The 22,656-nt window shown below is 35.8% G+C and overlaps 1 protein-coding gene across 1 annotated transcript in view; it reads right to left on the bottom strand.

Moving 5' to 3' along the window:
- Window positions 1–22,656, bottom strand: part of LOC128989456 (protein dopey-1 homolog) — a 91,796-nt gene that overhangs the window by 25,206 nt on the left and 43,934 nt on the right. Inside the window, exons 6-22 of the mRNA XM_054411352.1 lie at window positions 22,284–22,459; window positions 20,864–21,020; window positions 19,475–19,611; window positions 18,457–18,667; window positions 17,501–17,725; window positions 16,593–16,747; window positions 12,576–12,736; window positions 11,585–11,785; window positions 10,793–10,881; window positions 9,991–10,158; window positions 9,073–9,332; window positions 7,831–7,986; window positions 6,687–7,632; window positions 5,321–5,580; window positions 3,293–3,494; window positions 2,063–2,331; window positions 1,197–1,535 (exon numbers count right to left, since the gene is read on the bottom strand). Of these exons, the coding sequence (XP_054267327.1) occupies window positions 1,197–1,535; window positions 2,063–2,331; window positions 3,293–3,494; window positions 5,321–5,580; window positions 6,687–7,632; window positions 7,831–7,986; window positions 9,073–9,332; window positions 9,991–10,158; window positions 10,793–10,881; window positions 11,585–11,785; window positions 12,576–12,736; window positions 16,593–16,747; window positions 17,501–17,725; window positions 18,457–18,667; window positions 19,475–19,611; window positions 20,864–21,020; window positions 22,284–22,459 (4,112 nt within the window). The remainder of the gene's footprint in view (window positions 1–1,196; window positions 1,536–2,062; window positions 2,332–3,292; window positions 3,495–5,320; window positions 5,581–6,686; window positions 7,633–7,830; window positions 7,987–9,072; window positions 9,333–9,990; window positions 10,159–10,792; window positions 10,882–11,584; window positions 11,786–12,575; window positions 12,737–16,592; window positions 16,748–17,500; window positions 17,726–18,456; window positions 18,668–19,474; window positions 19,612–20,863; window positions 21,021–22,283; window positions 22,460–22,656) is intronic.

Consider the following 22,656-nt stretch of genomic DNA (forward strand, 5'->3'; position numbering starts at 1 on the left):
AGTTCAGCTTTAAAACATTCCACCAAGCAAATATCAAAGGTATAATTTTAGTATTTTTTTTCCTTAAATTGGTAAGTGTAAGGTATATTAAGGAGAAAAAATATACAGGACCATCCACACCTTCCCCTGTCCAAAAGCAAGTTTGGAAAAAGATTTCTAGGACATCCTGAGCCATCCGACGCTTCAGTGCCGCCTGCAGTGCTCCCACGTGTTTTGGTGGACATAATGTAGTTTTCAGCACAAATGCTGAGGAGACTGTGGAAGTATCTATCATCCGTACCGTACTGACTGATCCAATGAATGCACTCTATCAAAAAGTGCAGAACGTATGTACCGTTCCTTTGCCTCGTCTCAACCCAGTGAGCGCTTAGATAAATGGACCTTGTCACTGACCTTTCATCTTGAGGGTATTTTGACAGTCTGACCAATGGGAATTCTAAGTGTGGGGTTTGAAAAAATGCAATGTAAGATACTTTTCGAAAACATTATCCCTTAAATACTAACTATAGATTGTTTAGAAACTCCATTTTTCACTGTTTTGTACTAATCAATCTGGTTGAACGGGCATACTTTATACAATACTAGCTGCTGTACCCATGCTTCGCAACGGGAAGAAAAATCAGTTTTATAATTATTGAAATAGATTTAGGATAAATAATCCATCATTAAGATTACGATTAAATAATCCTGCCACATAGTTGGGTAAATTTATTTAATTTCTTTGGATCAACTGTCTGAAATTGTGAAATGAGCATTTGGCAGTTCTGGTTGTTTACATTTAAATGTCAACGCAAAGGTAAACATTGTGAATTTCCTCATGCTTCCATGGAGACAAATTAATGTTTACTTTTGAAAACCTCACCTCAAAACTTTGGACATCCAAGGGGCGTGGCCCGAGAGGAACTCAGGGAAGTGAATAGGCCTATGACATTCCTAGATATGTGGACCATCCTTGTACTTAATTTTGGCTGTATCGATCGGTTTAGCATTTTAGTCGTAACAGCTGCCCAGACAGACAGACAGTCACCACCTCAATTTTATAATAGTATAGATAGATAGATTAAATTTATCGTGCTGAAATATTTACCAAATCATTTATTGATATTGATGAAACATTGCGTTGAGTAAATTATAATCAGACATGTAACTTGCCAACAACAAAGTATTTAAAACCTAGTCCATCAAGAGTTCCATACCTGACACTATCTGCAACCACAGGGTCGTAAGCTCGGCTCAGCTGTTCCACATTGGCGCACAGCTGTCTCACCACAGCGGTGACAACCTTGGTAAGGGACGAGCCCAGGTACGGCAGCGCACAGGTCACCAGTGCCGTCCAGTGAGTGTGTGCGTAGCTGGCTCGTCCCGGGGCCTCTAGTGCGCGCAGGATAGCTGTCAGCAACATCGGCTGCTGAGGGAGGGGTCGGCCTGTCACGTACCGCAGCTCTCCGTTACTGTGTGACTCATGTTTCGTCTCCTCACCCTCACCCTTCCTCTGGTTCACTTCGTGCTCCAACATTATCAGTGAGAGAAGAAACCTGAATTGGGATTTAAATACATTCATTCATTTTTGTATTAACCTTTGATGGTTTGGACTTTTAGCAAATTTCCCATATAGGGAATAAGCTATTTTAGGTTTCTACAAAAATCTGGTCTTTGAATATCCAAAAAGCTTACTATTAGTAGAGTTAATTAATGACCAATTGAGGAATTTACTAATATAGGAGAGCCCAGTGGTATGTAAGCATGTTTAATGCTCAACTGTGATCAAATCATAATCAAACTGAGAGGTTTGAGCTAAATTCCGTACAGACATTTCAGGCTCTTTGTTAAACAAACATACCTATTCCAATTTTTTTTTCTCAAAGTGAAACTTAAAAGAAGGTAAAAGAATCAATGTTTTCTTTCCTTGATGATATAGCACAGCATTTCTATATAATTTCAGAATACAGGTCAAATCCCTCTTACTTTGAATATAAAACTGTACACATTATAAAACAACTTCATAAACCCTAATGTTTTTGAGCGAATAACCATCCTAATATAGATAATGATAAGTATGCACCTCAATATCTGCACTTGGAATGCCTCGCTCTGGTTCGCCAGACTTTCGTCAGTGTTCTCGTTGAACGTGAGGATCTCATGAGTAAACGACCGCAGTGCCTTAGCCGAGGTAGGGATGCTGGTCAGTACACAGTGCAGCGTGATCTTCTGCAGCTTTATCCGAGACAGGAGGTCATTCAAGTAGCAAGCCAGTCCTCGGCCACTGTCTCTCACGATGGCTGTTAACTCGTAACACACTAACGACAACAGTTCTACACTGCTGATCTGCACCTGTGAATCAAACCAGCTGGCTTTACATATGTACATGGTTTGTATTTACAATTACATGTTTAATAGTGATAACAGACAAATCTTTAATAAAGTATTGACATTTTTTAGAAGGAACATGTTATACGTGAATTGAATTAAGATACCGGGAAGTAATGACTATGGAAATAATTGAGGTAAGAATAGAAGTATATCACATCTACGAAAGTTCCAATGAAAAATACAGAGTTTTAGGAATTAGTGGCAGTTGTTGGTGAAGATATGGCTGGTCGATTCCAAGCGAGATGGTTCTATACCCAGATGCCATTAGTCATTGGGATATCATATCAATTAATGTTGCTATGAAATGAAATATTCCTTTATTGTCACAATACATTTCAAGTTTTCAGCAATGCTGATGAAACAGGTGACTTTGTCCATTATTAAAACTAGATTTACAATTCATTCCTATAAACTAAATAAATGCAATATAAAAATGTTTAACTGTTATTCAAATATTCAGAAATAGATTCAAACTGTTTTTGTAAGAGATACATTTTAAACTCGTTTTTGAATTTTGAAATATTGGTAATTTCTCTGAATTTGGTAGGTAGACTGTTGTAAAGCCTGAGACTCATATAAAATGATGATCTTTCATACAGACAGAGACAATGTCTTGGATATTTCAAATTATTTTTAAAACGAGTAGGATATTGATGGATGAATTGATTGTTGTCATATGATTGGTAGTTACTTTTTAAAGAAACCACCATTTAAAATATATATAGAGAAGGCATTGTTAATATATCATATTTTTGGAAAATAGGTTTAAAAATGATGCTCTTTTTGGTGCAAAAGATAGGTTTCTTAAATAGTAGCTATCTAATTAAAGGTCAACGTTGGATAGTAAATATATACCACAGCTATGGAAATGCAAAAAGAAAAATAGAAAAATAGTCGAATGACACATTAAGTGTTTAGTTACCTGTCTGTTGGCATGTATCTCGTCTGCTGTCAGTTTGTTCTGGCCCAGGTTGGGGTAGAAGCTGCGCATGTAGTACATACATGTGGTGATTATCACTTCTACATACATACAGCTGCGAGTGCTGCTAGCGTCCAACTCTCCCAGGAAGCCTCGGCCGAAGATGGACTTACGATGTCTGGAGACCAGCTTTAGCAGTGGTGACCTGGCAAACATAATGTTGATCATGTCATTAAAATTATGTTCAGCTTATGATATATAGAGTTTAATATGAGTATGTTGTGGGATTAATCATTGTTATGCTTCTAGAGAAGAGAATTTGGTAATACATATACAATTTGCTTAACCACTATGACTATTTTTGTGATTACTGAGTAGCAAGATTTGAATCTGGACGACCAACACAGAAGTGCTACACCCTTACCAATATTACAACAACAAAAGACAATATAAAATAAACATAGATACAATTTAACACCTTTAACAACAACAATTTAACCTACAATTTAACCTTATAAGAGTTGTAACTAAAAAAAGCTAAAGTAACCTATAAAAGGTATTTAACCAGTGAAATTTATAAGAAAATTAAAATCCCTGCCTCTAAGATCTAAACTGAACTATTATGTTCCTTGAGAATTAAGCAATAGTTAGTTTTAAATTTTTTTTAGAACTAGGTTTTTAGCTTAATAATCCTTTAGATTAGGCCTGGCTTCAGAAAATAAACAGTAAACATATTTTGGTGTTATTGGCATATTTTACCAATGGCATATTTTACGTTTAAGGAAACAGTCCAAACCCTGGTCTTGTTGAATGAGAATGAGAATGAGAATGAGAATGAATGAGAATGAGATTTTTATTTGCCAGTTAATATTCCATACAAATACATTGGCACGTCAAATTAGTCATAAGATATAACATTAATTAAAATCTAGTGGAGTCAGTGTTCTTGACATATAATCTTCTATTGAATATAATGGCTGACTACAAAGAAAGTTATTTATTTTAATCTTGAAATCCTTATCATTAAGTAATCTTATGGCTATTGGTAACTTATTATAAAATTTACTGCTTAAAATTAATGGTTTTTTATCAGTTTTAGCAAGTCTAACATAAGGAAGATTTATATTACATTTATGGCGAGTATTATGGCAGTGTATATCTCTCCTATAATCTAACTTATCTAATTGTGGTCTTAAGTATAACAGGCATTGCTTAATAAATAGGGAAAACAGTGTTAATATTTGGTATTCTTTAAAAAATTCAGTGCAATCATGGTGCCTATCTACAGCAGCTATTACCCTAATTGCCTTTTGCTGCAAATTGAAAATTTCTTTTGCATGAGCAGAAGAAGAGCAGAAGGACCATCTAATATTGACCTTATGTTAGATAGCGTCATTGAGAGGGTTTAAATGTATGAAATATGTACATTTTTTATGACATTTTTTTTATTTGATTTGATAGCCCAAAGACAAGGCATCTGAGTCCTGTCACAATTTTGCCTGGAATTGAACAAGCGACCTTCAGATTTTTACCATTTTCACTATAACCACTTGGCTCAGGAAATTATTTATTTGATTGTCTTGACACTATTTATTTTTTTATTCATGTTACAAATAAATCAATAAATCCAAACCCTAAATAAAATCCTTCAAAATTATAAGGTCGAAAATATACAGTGTCCTGTTGTTTTCTTAGTGCAAATTGTGTTAAATTAGATTATAAGCGAATTTGGTTGTTGTTACGGTTATACATTACTTCGTTGCCTGAACTAGAGACTAATAAAAAATTAGCAGCAGGATTTAGGTGATTTTCTAAGTCTGAAAAGAAGGAAGAAACTATTATTGGGATGCAAAATGCAACTATATTGATTCTGAGTTCCTCTGATGTTATTCTGATGCCATATAACCTACAAGACTAATAAAATAATTACAAATACTATAAAAATCGAGTCTTATAGTGTTTGACGACTTGCGCTTACACCTTTGCAAATTAACTTTACGATTTGAGTATTTTATATTTGTGTATTATTACCTAGAGACAAGACCGGTGGTGGATGAGGAGCAGAGGAACGCCCTAGCATTGGTGGCCAACATGTTGCGCACCGTGTGTAGAGCGTAGAGCGCTCGCTGGCTGTCGTAAACGCCACAGTACAGCAGCAGGTGGGAGTGTAGGTGGTCAACTGGGCCAGAGGTTAAGGAGGCCCTGTACTGCAGGTGGCGTCGTGGTGCTCGCGGTGTCGACATGGAGTTGCTGCGTAGACTCGGCTCAGAGCTGGACGACTCTTTCACAATCTATCAACAAATACAGTCAGAATCACATCTCATTCATTACACAACTCAAGTTTGACAGAGTCTGAGGTACCAAAAAAATACAAATTTTTTATAGAAATCTTTGTCTCTGTCTGTAACTTAATAGGTATTTTATCTTATTTAGGCCTAATGTTAAACTTATAATTGTCATTTGTTTCTGAGTTAAGTAGGGATGGTCAAGTCTCGAAATTTCGGGGAATTTTCGGGAAATTTTAAATCTCGTTACACGAGACGAGATTTCTTTTTGGCCGAGATTTTTATCAAGACGAGAATAAAAAAAAAAAAAAAAAAAAAAAAAAAAAAATTAAAAACTCCTGCAGAAAGTCAATGCAATACCCGCAATACAGGAGCGTGTTGTAGTTGCGTTTCCTTTGCGAAGGCGTTCTTATTTAATTAATTCTTCAAATGTAAATATTACTTTAATTATTTTAATAACATTTGAGAAGTTTTGTTAAGTGTTAGCAGTGTGAGGAATGTTTTATTACTATAAAAAAAGTCAAAACAAGTAACTATTTTATAAAAATTAATATTTTATTTTATGATTTATTTTATTTTAGGATAAGTTGAACTCTATCCTAACTGATATCACTATGTTTCCTAATCGTAGGCATTTTCAATAAGTTAGGCGTGTTTAATAAAAAAATGTTATGCTAATGTTTTTTAATCAAAGATTGTAAATATTCTTGCCTATTATCATTATTTTTGTATTTAAACAGTCATCTAACAATGTTACAAAATCAGGTAAAAATTCCGAACGTGCATTTCCCGTTGTGTATGAGGAGAAAAATCCCGTCCCAATCTCGTCTCGAAATTTTATGAGAAATAAAAAATCTCGTCTCGTCTCGTCTCGAACTAAAAATCCAATCTCGTCCATCCCTAGAGTTAAGATTAGACTGAGAACTGTATTGTTTTCAAGCTGAAGATATTATTATACTGAGTTTCTTTGTATAACAACTTTCTTTTGACATTGAGAATATTATTTTATTGATTTATAGCAACAATTAATACTTACAGTAAAAAAGTGTATATAATGGTCTTTCGTTCAGTAAAAATAAACAAATTACTGTACATTATCTGTGAACTCCTACCTCCACTTCTCCAGAGAGCGCAGCCACTCTATCCAGCAAGTCGTTAACCACTTCCTCCACAACAGCACAAGCCTCGGACATGTTAGGTGCCTTAAAGTAATCCTCTGCACTAGCCGACTCATCCGGCTCACAAGAATCCGAGTCTTTACCGGGGAACGACCAACTCCGCACCAGTTCTCCGTTCCCATCTCCACTAGCAGCTGTCGCCAGACCTTCACTAGACACTGAACCACGTCCATTACGGGCCTTCTCGATCAAACTTTCCCCGTCGCTCACCTTAGTAAAGATTGTATCTGAAAGTGAAGATAGCTGAAGAAGGTCTATTGATGATTTTGTAGTCTGATTACTATCACTTCGTGCAAACTCAGTGTCCAAAGATGTTAAAGAATTGTTCCTTTGAACCTTCAAGTTTCCATTTTTCCGTTTCTCATCACCACTAACTAACCTATTCGAACCTTCTGTAGATTTACTTTTATTTTTATCTAAATCAGTCGCAGTTATTCTTACAGCTTTCCCGATCAAATCACCGTTTTGTTCTTTTTGTTCTTCGTAGTAATCGTCAAAATCCGTATTTATAGCTTCTATTTTATGTGCTCCTTCTCTTGAAAATGGATTTACAAACACAGATATATTCTGTAACAAATTTAGATTTTTCGAGTGGGCTTGGTAAGGGTCTCCCATGTCGTCTGTTTTTAAGGTAGCTTTTTTCTCTGTGACAAACTTGCTGTTGAGTTTAGACGAGTCTTGTCCGGCCAGTTTTGTCTGGACAGCAAACACTCGCTTGGCCTTGCCTGGTTTGGTCTCGCTTTTCTCGGACACGTGGTAGATGACGTTTCCATCCACACTGCTAATAGCGTAGATCCGTGGCGTCTTGTCATCAGCGTTGGCCGTATCTGTTTGACTCGTCTCGTCATGTTGTTGAATGCGTACATGAAGTACACTAACTCTGGAAAAAAATTGTTTATTAACATCTTGCCATAAAAAGAACAAAGTTTTTTATACTTAGCAATTGAGAAACTAAAATCTGGTAAAAATTGTATGTTGTGTTGAACAATTTCTTTCATGTACAATAAGAAAAAAATAAGGTAAATAATGGTGAAAAATTGCAATGGTTTCAAAACCCATTTACAACCGAAGTCCATACCTAGCAGTTGCCGGATCTAAGAGCATCATCATTATAGGGTCCAACAGTCTATGAATGTCGCCCCTCAGTAGTGAGTGTAGCAGCCAATTCTGAGCTTCTACCTTCAATGCACTGCTGTCTGGCAACTGTAGATTATCTAGCATCTTCAGCATCGACCTGAAAATATTAAATGTCAAAAAATACTTTCATTTTATACATTTTTTTCAACTCTTCATACTTCTTAAAAAGCATCATTTTCAGCTGACAAGTGGAATGAAATTTAAAAAAATTAGTTTTAACAAAGGTAATTTTTATTGATCTTTAACTTTACTTGAACTTCTATAGTCTAAAAAATATTTAAAATGGTCTCGGTCTCATAAACTAATAGGATAAAATTCTGGTAGTTGGCTGAATAAAATAATCCAAGAATGTTGTATGTTCATATAATAAGACAACACAATTTTTTCACTCTCTCCCGTTTTGAATTAGGACTGAAGGAAATTTAACTCTTTGGTGATTTCCAGTTTTTAAGCCCCTCTCTTTACCTCAACCTCATTTTCTTTTATAATTTGATAACTACACAGCCTTGTACAATCCAAGTACAGCAATTCTAATACTCACTCAATACACTATGACCAATTCCCAATTCTCTAAACAAACACCCTACTCTGGCCGACAGACTTCCAACCTAATTATCAGCCTGATCTAACAACTGAGTAAGAAGCTCTCAATATTTATGTAAAAGCCTCCAACCATCTGTTTTATTTGCAAGGTAATCAACCTGTATAACCTAAGCTTCCAGCTAATACCACTTCTGACTATACACAGAATTTTCTGTTATAGTCAATGCTAATACTCACTTTTAGAATACTTTGAATTTTCTATTACAAAATGCAACATTATCACAACTTAAGTAACAAAATCTGCAACTTGATTCCCATCTTTAATCCGTTCAGTTGTCAGTAAAGTTCTATTCTGAGATAAGTCAAAATCTGTGAATGGTTCAAAATCTGACACAGCTCTCTAAGTTGGGCTTTTAGTAAAAATTCCTAGCTAAGGAAACAGCTGATCTTAGTCAGTAACCAAGCAGTCATCCCATTCATTAAACACTCATTGTTCACTTATCTTCGCCTTATGTATCCTGTTGTGTCAGAACCATAAAAATCTCAATCTCTAATCTCTACTCTACTCTACTACAATGTATACAAACTACTTCTCTTGTATGTCTACATTTCAAGACTCCTCCGTGGACACATAACTTACTTATAAAATATATCAGTGACCCTGAGAGAGTTGCCAAGACGAGCGTTGACCTCGCGGCCGATGTGCCAGAGAGTAGCGAAGGTTCGGAAGGCCTCCAGCTTGGAACCACTGGAGTGAGCCATCAGAGCCTCCCCTACACAATCCTCCACCACGTCGCTGGAGGCCAACGCACTCTGTAGTTGATGCAGCAACTCCACACTGCGTACTCTCTCTGCAGCCACCGTGCTGTGCAGCTGACCCCACAGCCAGTGGGCGATCACCTGTAAACATTGCCTTGGTTTACGATCCATGTAGAGTTCACAACGAAACGCTCTTATCTTATCTAAAAGGAGCAAGCCAAGACCTCTAGACGCTTCATCCACATTTGTCAGATTTGTTGCACACCCCAGTGATTTGATGTATTCACAGACCTTCAATATCCAGAAACATGATGAACGCCTTTGTTCTACCGGTTAATTTCTCCTCAGGAAGGTGACTCCCTCTTACCAAATTGCTAAGAGCTTTCCTTCTTACCTCAGAGTCTGAGAGCTCCTTCGCAATTGAAAAGCAGGTGACCAGCAGTCTCATCTGACCTGCCTCACTTCCTGAATTTCGGACAACACCATACAAACCCAATTGAAGCAGATGCTTTCTGAGCTATCCATGTCCAGTGTATAAGTCCTGTAGATTGTCTGATTTTTTGCCTATCCAACCTCAGGGTGTCTGAAGCAACCCGTTTTGATGGTATGTGAAGATAGGCTTATTTACTTAAAAATAGTTCATGAAACATACAATGTTATTGATTTGTGATTTGCAAGAACATTGAATTGATACGATTTTGGACCATCTCTGGATATTATAGAAACTAATTACAATCTTACAGGAATCTATGTTTTTTAGCATCTATTAATATTATGGATTATCGTTAGTGTTAGTTACCTGGAATATATTTGTGTGGTTCTCCATGTAGCGCAGGTGAGCTGGGGTGAGCAGAGGCAATATCAGCACAGTTGTCACACTCTGGTGGTCAGTGTTGGAACTAGCCACCAGAGACTGGGCTGTGCGGCACAGCGTAACCAAGTCCAGCAGTGTGCTGATTGCTATCATCTGTAACATTACCAAAGACTTTTAGCCTTCCTTCTAAACAGCAAAACATAATAGAGCTAAAAGTTAAAATATGAAGCTGTAGAGGATTCAAGATGTAACAAAAACGTGATTAGCAAAAGGCTGTACATAACAAATTAACATGAAAATGTGTTGAAATTGGCTGTAAGCATTTGGTTACCCAACAATTTTTAAACCAAAACCAAACGGTTTAAGGACTAAGTTTGTGAAAGTCTTATCTGTACGGATCTGTCAGGAATTATTTTGCAGTATTTGGTTGGTTCATTTGTAAGAAAGGGGATAAACTATGACTTTCATTTTAAGACGTTCTACAATATTGAGAAAGTTGTACCCTTTTCTGTTTTATAAATAGGTAGACCTCAACTAAGGTGGATTCCTAACCATTGGGCCACGGGCATTATCACACAGCTAAAAACCACCGAGTTCATCCCGAGCCTTTGTGACCCCTTCCCCTAGTGGTCTTAGTGGGGCTTTATCCGCTAGACTAGCCGAGACAAAACTCAGTTATTAACTGAAAGTCTTCCTCTCAGTAATATACATTCTTAGAACATCTTACTTTCTTATATATGCTGAAGTCCTATTTTAATGTGTGCGTTCTTATTGTAATCTATCTTACCTGTAGAGAAGTAGAGGAGTGTAGCCAGCAAGCACATACAATCAGCACTCTCAGCCACTCTGGTAGAATGTCTATACTGCTCTCCATTTCTGTACACAATAACATGTTTAACAAGTATCTCATTGCTTTATAGAAATATTTTCTTGGTACATTTACCAAGTTAAAAGAAATCACATAGCTTTTTAGACATACTTAGAACATACTAAATAGAAAGAGGAAGCTTGGGAGTGAATTTTACACAATTTAAGGATTTGAAAAAAAAAATTTTGTCCCTTGCTTGAGAGAACTAATACGCAGGTTTTCAAAATAATGTTTGGCGGTCCAAGGGCTATTCCAAAATAAAAATAATCAAAAATAACAAATACAAAACGACTATGTAGATAAACTAAGATTTATAAATAAACAACTCAAAATAATTGATATACAAAAAAGTGTCTGCCCCTTACCAACCATTCATTTTGTCCAGTTTCACTATTTGTTTGTTTCGTATTTGTTCTGAACTTTTTACTTTGGAAAAATAACATTTAACCGTCATAAAAATACAAGGTATATTGAGGTATACACCTCCACCTACCGAATTTTCAAAGTTTATTCCTTCAGTATCCATTTTATTAAACACTTATACATAACAAAAGGAAACTCAACCTTCCTATGAATTTAATTATAAATTGTGAATATCCTGTAATACTAAACTAAAGAGAACAATAAAGAGTTTTCAATTCAATTTAAATTATCAGATATCCTCCTAAAGAAATTGTCATTTTGCTTTTTTAGTTGTGACTAGTCTCTTACCTGGATTATTTTGATCGAGGATGTTGTTGGCGGAGGGGGCTTGGAAAAACGTCTGCAGGGTGGAGAGATCCACCAACAGTCTGGAGGCTACAGTCATGGCAGGGGCCCATTCTAGCCCCGCCACTCCCCCCACCCTGCGTCCTGACATGAAGATAGGGGCAACATCCAGCTCTCCCTCCCCTACTGCTGGTCTCCCTCCTCCTGCAATACACGGTCCAAATAATAGAAAAGAATATGATGTCTCGTAAGTTATTTGCAAAATGTAGAGTAAAAAGATTGCAAAAATTCATTTTTGGATTCGAAGAGTACTCCCATCTAAAAACTTGTTTGCAAGCAATACAACTTGGAGTAAATTTCATTTTAGTGTTACTTAGTTCCCATTCTTAACTGATTGATGGTTATTTTCACATGTAAGTTGACAATATTGGTTCTTAATTGATGTGAGAGCAGCATACACAAAAATTAACTTTTTTCTGTGTTATATTTAAAAGTCTTTTGTAATTGTCACAAATTTAACTCTTCATAGTTTCCTTGTATCCATACGATTGAATAAATGACTCAAAACAGTCATAAGGTAAAGTCAAATACATGTTCTAAATATTTATTTTTTATAAGGCCAGGTCAGTCAGAGTATTCATAGAATATACACCACAGCTGTTCAAGCAGTTAGGTTGGACTTAGTTTTTTCCTTTTTTTCTAAGACGCTAGGCACGGGCTCTGAATAGATTTTCACGTTACAACAGACTTGACGGTTTTGGCATTATCACTTAGATAAAATCCGTTGGTGATTTGGCTGGATTTGAATCAGGGACCTCAGGAACCGAAGTGAATATTTTGTCCAAAGCATATAGAAATATGCTTTTTGCATTATCTCTATTTTTGATAAGACTAAGGATAATGTGAACAAAATTCAAATTCAGTTTTTGGACGTTATGAAACAACCCAAAATATTGTTTTGGTCTTTGTAACACTGTGGTTTGCCTTTACTTACCTTTATCGTCAAGCACAGCCCTTAACAGTGTTTCTAGCTGCTTTGCTCGTTCCTCATAACTTGTCTGATTTGACTTGATTCTTAATGTTTCTAGCAAAACTGAAATGCTCTTGGTCTCTCCAACCTTCAGTCTGGTGCCGTAGACAAATGTGACATAAAATCTGTAACAAGGTTTCAATTTATTTAGGAATAATTTTATAATTAATTAATATTTACCGGATGTTTAATCTCTTGTTTCGAGGATCAAAATTAGTCAGCAAGATCAATTTATTGACCAAGGGGTTACTGGATCAGAAGGTTTAGCAAACTGACACAACCTGATTTTGGAGCTGAAGGATGATGTTTTGAGTGTAATCCATTAAATTTCACAACAATTAAGTGATGGAATATTTAATCGAGAGAGGTGAAGTCTGTAGGTAATTTCACACATAAAATTGTTTATGTTTAGTGTCAATTCCAACAAAAATATGCCTAGTAAAAAAAAACTATAAAGCATATCAACTAAATTTTAATTTGGAACCTTCAACTTAATCACTTTATTATTTGGGAAAGATGATTCAGGCCAGGCTTTAAGAACTTTGCGGTGGATAGGTTGAACAGCAGGCCTGCACTACATTACTGGAGAAAATAGTTGAAAGTACACAACTCTCTGAATACATGAAATCGTTTAAAACAAAAAAAAACAAAACATTTAAACACATGAAACATGGAATTTTTGAAACTACTAGCTCCTTTGACTGTTATAGAGTCTCTGTTCACGTGTAAGCTTCATAACATAATGTTGTAAGCTTGTAACATCTTGAAGAATATTACAGGGTGTCCATCAGGCCAACCAGAAAAAATTCATGAGTAATTCATGAGTAAAAAAAAAAAAAAATTCCAGGTAGTTCAGGTCGTACTTTTCATACTAAAATTTCCAACGTGTTTTGCATCAACTCCCGCAATGCTGTTTTAGCGCTAACACAGCTCACTATTTTAGTTATCGGAAAGAGCATTCTCAGTTAAGGAACAAAAAATTATGATTGCTGTAATATTATCTGACACAAGTATTCAATTTTTATATATTACTGATTAAATAATCCTGATATTGTTCAGCGTTAACGGAAAATTATAATCGTCTCCCGCGATCACAGTAAAGTTATCATAATCTTCCTCGATCGAAGCTTAATTCAAATAACTTCCCACGGTCATCATCGTCAAGCAATATTTTTGGATATCATCATAGTTTCCCGAAGTCACGGAAACGTCATCGTCATCTTCCACGATCACGGAAACATCGTCGTCGCCACCCACGGTCATGGGTACTTCATTGTCTTCACCCACGATCACGGAAACGTCATCGTCGTCTTCCACGGTCACAGGAACGTCATCGTCGTCTCCCGCGGTCACGGATACGTCATCGTCGTACGTAAAATCAGAAAGTGGGGATTTTTTCAAACATAATAATACCGTTCCACCTTTTTCAACAGATGATTTTAGTAACCATTACATAGATGTTGGAAAAAAGGTAGTAGAGAAGGCTCATGTTGAGCAAGGTAGGAGTTTAGATTTCTCTAATTTTCTAAATAATGCTAATCGTTCTAGAAATAAATTTTCGTGGAAATTGGTAACAGAGAATGATATGAAAAAAATAATAAGATCTCTTAATCCATCAAACAGTGAAGATGCTTACGGTTTTTCAAACAAAATTGTAAAATTCATAGCTCCTTACATTATGGAACCACTGATTCATCTTGTTAATATGGTGTTTTCTAGTTCAACCTTTCCAAATTGCTTAAAAATCAGTAAAACAATCCCTCTTTATAAGAAGGGAGATAAATTTCTTATTTCAAATTATAGACCAATTTCAATGGTTCCAGTGTTATCAAAAATAGTTGAATCCTGTGCTAAAGCCCAGATCTTTGATTTTCATAACTTAAATAATATTTTAAACAATAACCAATTTGGTTTCAGACCCGGGCCGTTCAACTACTTTGGCTATAGAATCGGTGGTGTCTGATATTTTGGATAGTTTTGAATCTGGTGGTTATCTTAGTGTGGCACTTTTAGATCTCAATAAGGCCTTCGATTCGGTCTTGCATACAATTCTTTTGCAGAAATTAGAATTTTATGGAATAATGGAGCACGAACTAAATTTTTTTAAATCATACCTCTGTGGAAGACTACAATTTGTTAATTTAGGAAAACATAGGTCAAATTTTAAGGAGGTCCTTGCTGGGGTTCCTTAAGGGTCGGTGTTGGGTCCGGTTTTGTTTATTCTCTATATTAATGGTTTGCCTAACTCTATACCTTACAAAACAATTTTATATGCTGACGACACAACCTTCATCTCATCAGCTGACAACTTTCACTCTGCAAACCAAAGTATAGAAAACGCCATTGAATTGGGTAAGCTGTGGTTTGAAAGTTATTTTCTTGAAATAAATCATGATAAAACAGAAAAAATTTGTTTTACTTTGCGTAATCTTGAAGCAGACAATGCAGTTTCAGTTAAACTACTTGGAATATCCATAGACTCTAAACTCACTTGGGAAATACATACCAATAATATTATTTCAAAATTGTTAAGAGTATGTTGTTTGATAAGAAAACTTAAAAATTGTGTTTCTAAACCAACACTTCTAATTGTTTACCAAAGTTTATTTCACTCACACTTGCTGTATGGCAATATACTGTGGGGTAATAGCTCAGGAGCTCACCGGGTCTTTACATGGCAAAAGAAGGCTCTGAGAATTATGTTTGAAATTCCAGATAGGGTTAGTTGCAAAGCGTTTTTTGCTGAAAATAGAATAATGACACTCTCTAATATTTTAATTTTTAACAATTTAGTTTCCGTTAAAGAGAATGTAAATAAATTTGTTCCTTGCAACTCAATCCATGGGTATATCACCAGACAATCAAAAGATTTATATATTCCTCAAGCCAGGCTTACAAAATTTATCAAAAATTATAAATATTTGCAAATAAAACTATTTAATAAACTTCCAATATATTTTAGAAATCAGGAAAGTATTCATTTGTATCGGTCAAAATTATCAGATTGGCTTACAAGTCGTGCTTTTTATTCAGTCGAGGAGTTTTTGCAGAATGTAGATTTTTCAACTCTTAAATGTGATGCCAAGCAGTCTTGATGATTCTTTGTTCTTGTTATGGTCTTTTCCCTGTTGATTTCAAAGTTTTTAATTTGAAGTGTTAATTTCAAGATTTATTATTATTATTATCGTCGTCATGCGCGATCGCGGCAAAAAATTCCCGGTTAAATACAAAATTAACGCATAATTCCTGGTTTTTTCCCGGTCCAAAAAAATCACGCATAATTCCTGGTTTTCCCGGTCGGTGGACATCCTGTATTACTTTCCTCAACTCTCTTCTGCAACCTGTTGTGCAAAAAAAAAAAGATTCTGTTGGATACTACTGTAATCATTTTCTTAAACCTTTGTCTGAGATTCGCACCCCCTTACAACCCAACACCATTCTAGTCAGTAGATGTCACCTCTCTGTACACCAACATCCCACATAATCAGGGTCTCTCCAGTGTCTGTTATTTAAAATTATATCAAGAAAATACCTCAAAATAGCTATAACAAGAACAAAGACTCTACAACTGAAGAAGGAACTAACTTATGCTCTGTTCAAAAATTTAGGCGGTTTGAGGGGAAACGATTCCATCCTCTCCATTTCACACTAACTACGAAACAACAGCCGACGGCTAAAAAAAGTGGCCTAAAAAGTGGGAGGGGAACCCAGAAAACCTTCCCCTTAAATCGCCTAAATTTTGTGAACGGACTACGGTAGTTACAACAATTCTATGTAATATGTTTATTAGTGTACTTTCCACTATATTTGTCAGTAAGGTAAGTTTTTTGTTCAACCCATCCACCAAAAGAATCCCTTATCACCCTATGTTTTTAATTGTGGAATAATCCCCCCTATAGTCTACAATTCAAAATCCTGGCCTGGAGCCTTAAACAAAATTAACCACCCTGTTTGAAATAATAGTAATTCCACAAGACTTACTTTTCATACTGCCTGAGGCACTGCTCCAGTACCGAGTGATGTGACGATACAGCTGCAGTTGCGGGGGACGTAGTAGCGACAGATGTGTGACTGGACTGACTGGCTGTATCTGATATACTGGTGGTGTCTGTCCCTGTACCATCCTTCTGTTGATCCTATGTGGGCAAATTTGGTGTGATAATGATGTTAAAATTAATTTGTATTAGTATTTAAATTGTGTGGAATACTACAAATTTTGCTTCAATACCTACCAAGTTGTATTATTGTATTGTTAGCAGTTCCAAGTTGTATACAATTATATGCTACATTACTTGACGCTACATTTAGTCCAAACACACACACACACACAAAAACGGTAAAAATTAAATAGGCCTGGCCTATCACTAACACCAACATAATCGTGGCAATCACGTTGGTGATTTTTACTTCTTGTACTATGACACGGACTGTGTTGTCTAATGCTATAAAATGACAGCTAAATGTAGGCTTCATCAAACATTAAATGTTAGGAAATCATATAATTTAAATGTTTGGAACTGTCTCTTAATGCTTGATAACAATTGCTGAACAAAATATAAAGCAACAATCATAAGAATAAGAGAAACAACAGTTATTGAGAGTGATTTTTGTAGGTTAACCTTTCTCTTTCTACCACACTCATGTTTTTATGTCCCACCTTCACATCCTAGGATGCCGGACTCTAGAACACAACCATTTTACACATTACTTCAGGGTAGGCCCAGAAGGTAGTGGCATAATTACTTAGTAGAAATCCATTGGTGATTAGTATGATTCGAACCCACTATACCAGGTCAAACCCGACTAAGACCCTCCTGACTACACCTAACATTGGCTGGCGGCTAGTGATTAGTTTTAATAATTTCTACTTGAGATTACTCAGCAGTTACCTCCGAGTCGCGCTGCTGGTGACTAGTTATTGTAGGTTGGACTCTGGTGAGAATCTTGGCGCACAGTTGCAATGCTCTAGCTGTCTGTAAGGGACTAAGCATATCACAGTGGTCTGTCAACAGGGTAACAATGTGTAGAAACAGCGCAGGAAGATGTTCACTAGGAGTGTCGGAGTACGTCTCCAGCGACACAGTGTCTAACAGGAACTCTGTCAGGGCGCAAACCTGTGAGAAATCAAAAAAGTGTAAGAAAAATAGTGGGAATGAATTACATCTAACCAAAAATCTATTTTAATTCATCTAAATTTATACCGGTATCAAAGAAAACCCTAATACTTAAGGTCTAGAATCAAAGAAGACAGTATTACTTCAAATCTAGAATCTTAAAATGGAACCCTTTACTATAGGCCTACTTTGTGATAAAATTTTTGATTTTTACCATTTTTATTCTCTCAATATTGTAGATGTAAAAATTGTCTTTCAGTGACTTATTTTATTTCATAACGTAAAATGGATTGAATAGAAAAGTAAACAAATACAATCTTCCAAAGTAAAATAAACTAACAGATTAATCAGAAATCAGAAATCTTTATTCACCATTGATCATATTAGGCTTCATGTAACAATGATAGGAAATAGTGACTTTTGTAGTATCATGGCTGAATCATGAATCTGGTGTTAGGTTACTTCCCTTTAAGTATCAGCAGAAAAGATATACCTCAATACTTGTGGAGGTATGTCATTGACAAGGTGATGAAAATTAACAGGAACATTTATTAAAAGCCAAAGCTTTGGACATGAAAAGATAAAAATTCTAAAACATGTCATGCTTTATCAATTAGAAATCCAATGTTTTAAGCCATACTAAATTCTCTAGTCACTAGATTAAAACCAGAAAACGTTCATAATAAAACTTACGTGCTAATTTTAAAAACTGAAAAACTCGTAACACAAACCTCTACTAAGCCAGGATCCCCAGAACCGACTTGATGGACAGGTGAGGACTCTGAATCTGAATTGTGGGTTCGGCCACAAGCAGAGGCGACCAGCTGTCCACAGTATTGCCACATATACTTGGGCTCCAGGGACGAGAACAGCAGGTTAGCTGACTTGAACAGCTCAACGCTATTAGACTTGGTGGAACCCGAGCAACACAAGTACAACAGCCTGAAAATTTAAAGGCATTTTAATATTTTTACAAACATGAAAAAATTAAAACTACCCCTGCTACAGTGTACCTGCATACTAAGAAAATTTGTATTTCCCTGATAATTCCTCAAATATTTTCCTTAAACATGTCAGACTTATTCCTTATTTAGTTTTGTTTAAGGAAAGGCTCTAGGCCAGGATTTTAAATTGTAGACAAATTGTGTGCATAGTGTTTTTCTACTTGTTCTATGGCCTACCCACACTTTTTTATTCCTTATTTAAATAGCATTGTGTTGGATGAATACTCATCTGCAGGTGAGGTGGTCAAGTGTTTTGTTTTGTTTTATGGTAATAGTTTGATAATTATAACAAGCTACAGTTTACTTAATCTCTATGAATATAACCTGAGAATGTTTATAATTTTTAATAATATTCTCTATATAATTCTTGTATAACCTTCAATATTATACATTAGATAGTTACAAGACCAAGGTTTGGACCGTTTCCTAAAAAAACGTATAAAAATTTGTAAAGTTAGACACAAACAAAAAAATATACTAATTTTGTTACATGCTCTACACAGTGGTGATTAATAAATTGTGAAATGTTATGTATTGAGGGTCAATAATGGGAAAACCCCATTAGTGAACACATTAAAAAACCACAGGTTTACACCATTTTACCAGATGTTTAAATCCGACCATTTTTGCTCGAGTTATCATACTCAGAAGAGGTGAAATATATTATAGTGTATCAAGTCTAGTGAATTCTTCTACGGAATACTTGTACAGTCAAAGATTGACTAGTGTGTCCTGAATATCTGACCTGAAGACCTCAAAGAGGATGTCGTCCAGTATGACAGGCCCGATGTCTACCTTGTCCAGCAGGGACACCAGCAGTCTGTAAGGTCGAAGGTCATGTGGATTCTGACCTGTCGCTTCACTCAGGACATTCTTGATGGCCTGTAACATTTCACTTCTTCACTACAATATTCAAAGATACAGTAAAACCTCAATAAGAAGTCTTGAGGGGATTAGTTGAATAATCTTGTCATCGAGGTGCTCTTATTGTTGATGGTTGTGTTATCAAGGTAATTCCGGCTAGCAGTTGTGTTATTAAGGTAATGAAATGTGCTTATTATCTTTATAATGAGTGGTTTCAAGTCTAAACTTGTTCTAGTATCTGAGTCTTTCTGCAAAACATCTGTTCAAAGTGAATTCTGGGAAACTGATGAATACAGTTACAGAAGTAGTTGTTATCAAGGTAGACTTCTCAAACCGGATTGTTATAAGTGTTCAATGTAACACTATGATTTCCTTAAAGCGTGTTATTTAGGTTTGTTTTGATAGAAATAGTCATGTTATAGAGGCTACTTTAACAGTATGTGTTATGGCGTTTTCAAGGAGATTTGAAATGTGCACTCGTAATTGAGGTTGTCGTGTTATTGAGGCTCGTGTGAACGAGGTTGTACTCTATTACTGCTAGTAATCAAAGGAGTAATCAAGAGTTGTACACTTTGGAGCCGAGCAATCAAGCATACTACCTCCTGCAAGTAGAAACAAATACATTTTTGGTTGATTACGACAATGGGGAAGCAAATTTTACTTTTACAAATTTTGATGCTATAACTCTTATAAAATATTATGATGACACTTGACGTTTTTGTAGAGGTATAATATTGATGCCGCAAACGTCAACTGAACTATCTTTGACAGAGAGGACACCCGGAACTACGCCAAGCATTTCGTTCAGTCCACACTTTGGACAGACAGATCAGTTTCAAATCAACAGATACACAAGTGTATCCCAACGTGTAAATCTCCATGAAATGTAAAAGCTCAGCCCAGTTTTACTTGGCTGTGGAATAACTTTAGGATGAACTTAAGAGATTCAACTTGAGACTTCTGTTTCCAGAAGACAGGAGAAAGAGCAGCAGACAGTCAGATATCTACATCCAGAATAATTAGATGTTGAGGGTTAAACTGTGGACAAATAAAAACCTTACTTCAAATTTAAATCGTGTCAACAAAAACCAATAACCCCTCATTTACAGTGTTTCTTAAATCGACAATCTAGCATTTGGTATCAGTAGCAACAATTCAAACTAGAAACTATCATTCTCACAAGAACAATATGAAATCCCCATACAATTTTCAGAAACAATAACCCTTTACAAACAAAAGTTTAACATAAAACTCCAAACCAGCACCTCACCTGCACTAACATTTCTCTGGAGTACATCTCAAAATACAAGTTGGCGAGGTTGGACGAAGCCAGTGACTCGGAACTTTTACACTTCTTCACCAAAGGATGCTCAGAGCTAAGCAGAGAGATGTTCACCTCCGAGCCGAGCAACCACGCATACAACCTCCTGCAAGTAGAAACAAACGTTGAGGGGTCTGCGGGAAAGGGACGGTACAATTTGGTTTGACGATCATCGAGGAACGTCGTAAATGTTCATGATTTTACAATGACCACATGAGATGACAAGAATCAGTCTCATAGGTTAGTGTTCCTTCAGAATTAATGATGCACCGTAAAAATATTTAGGCCTATCCTATATTAAGTAGAACCATTTACCTTAAGTTCTGACTGATTTTTTTTTCAAAGTAGTGTGATGCTTTTGCATACAATAATGCCTGTATTACTAGTATTAAAACCACCTCAAAAGTACACTTACTAACATTTTGTCATAAATAGAAACAGTTTAAGCTTATTGGGCATTATGACATTGTGTCCAGTCCCACCTTGAAAATTAAGGGACAAAATCTATCCTCGTTCCAGATTTAAAATTGTTCTGCAGATCCCTACAAAAAATTAGGTTTTTTTGAATTATTTGCTTTAAAACATAGATGATAACTTACGGCATATAAGGTTAATACAGCAAGATCAGTTATGCAAGGTATAAGTACTTTAGCGCAGAATTAGTGATATGTTTTTTGTGACAAAAATTAATTTTTTATTCAGAAGCCAATAATAACAAAAAGGTAGACTTACAGGTGTTAAAGTCGTTATTTAAAATTATAAGTTAATGCTAGGTGTCAAAGTCGTGATTTAAAAGAATAAGTTAATGCTAAAATATAATTAACCTGCGAAGTAAGTTTTTTCTAAAACATTTTTTGTTGAAAAATAAAACATATTTACAAACTAAACCTGTAAAATAAAATCTATTTCAAATAATTGCACTCACATTATATTGATACTGTGTCTGAGATAAAAGAATTTAAGTTAAGTGGATGATAGGAGAGTAAACAAGCTTACTATAACAGGATCAGTCAGGGCAAACCATACTGTAAAAGATTGCTTCTAAACGTTTGCAATACATCTTGCATCTAAATGACAAGAACAGCTGTTAATATAAAATAGCAAAACAAGAAGGTAACCATTTTTGGAGCTAATTTAGGGAAGCAATTTATATAAATTATGTAGCTGAATGGTGTAGCATAATAAAATATAGTTCATCACTTGCGTGAAAAGTGTTGTTCTTTTCCAACCTCACTCATTTCCCAAGGATTCATCTTTGTTGCTATTGAGCTCAGGCTGAAAAGAATCGCTTTAGACCCTAGTGACAAAATAAGGTGATTTTATGAACTGTTGGTGGAGTTTGCGTTTACACACTGTAAGCGTTATGTACCTGTTGAGAGACATATCCCGTCGCAGGATGGTGGCCAGGGAGGCAGTGACGAGCCGTGTCATGTCCGACTTGACCAGCTGACTGTTGTGCATGGGGAAGCCGATGAGCAGCAAGTCGAGAGCACTGCGTTGCACCAACACAGAGGTGTCATGCACACACGCACACAACCCCTCAATCTGCACATGCGGGACAGGGAGTTAGTGACATGTGTTAACTGATAAACCTGGTTTTGTATTGAATTATCTCTTTTTATCTTGAGGATTAATCCTAGTACGTTAATTTATTTAATTTTATAATATACTGTAGAATAGTGATATACAAATTATAGCCTGTGGGAAAACTGTAGCCTTTGGACCAAGCCAAACACAAGAAA

Source organism: Macrosteles quadrilineatus, unplaced genomic scaffold (assembly GCF_028750875.1).
Source record: "Macrosteles quadrilineatus isolate MER2022 unplaced genomic scaffold, UCM_ALF_1.0 Scaffold_1__1_contigs__length_201487025, whole genome shotgun sequence".
Classification (NCBI taxonomy): domain Eukaryota; kingdom Metazoa; phylum Arthropoda; class Insecta; order Hemiptera; family Cicadellidae; genus Macrosteles; species Macrosteles quadrilineatus.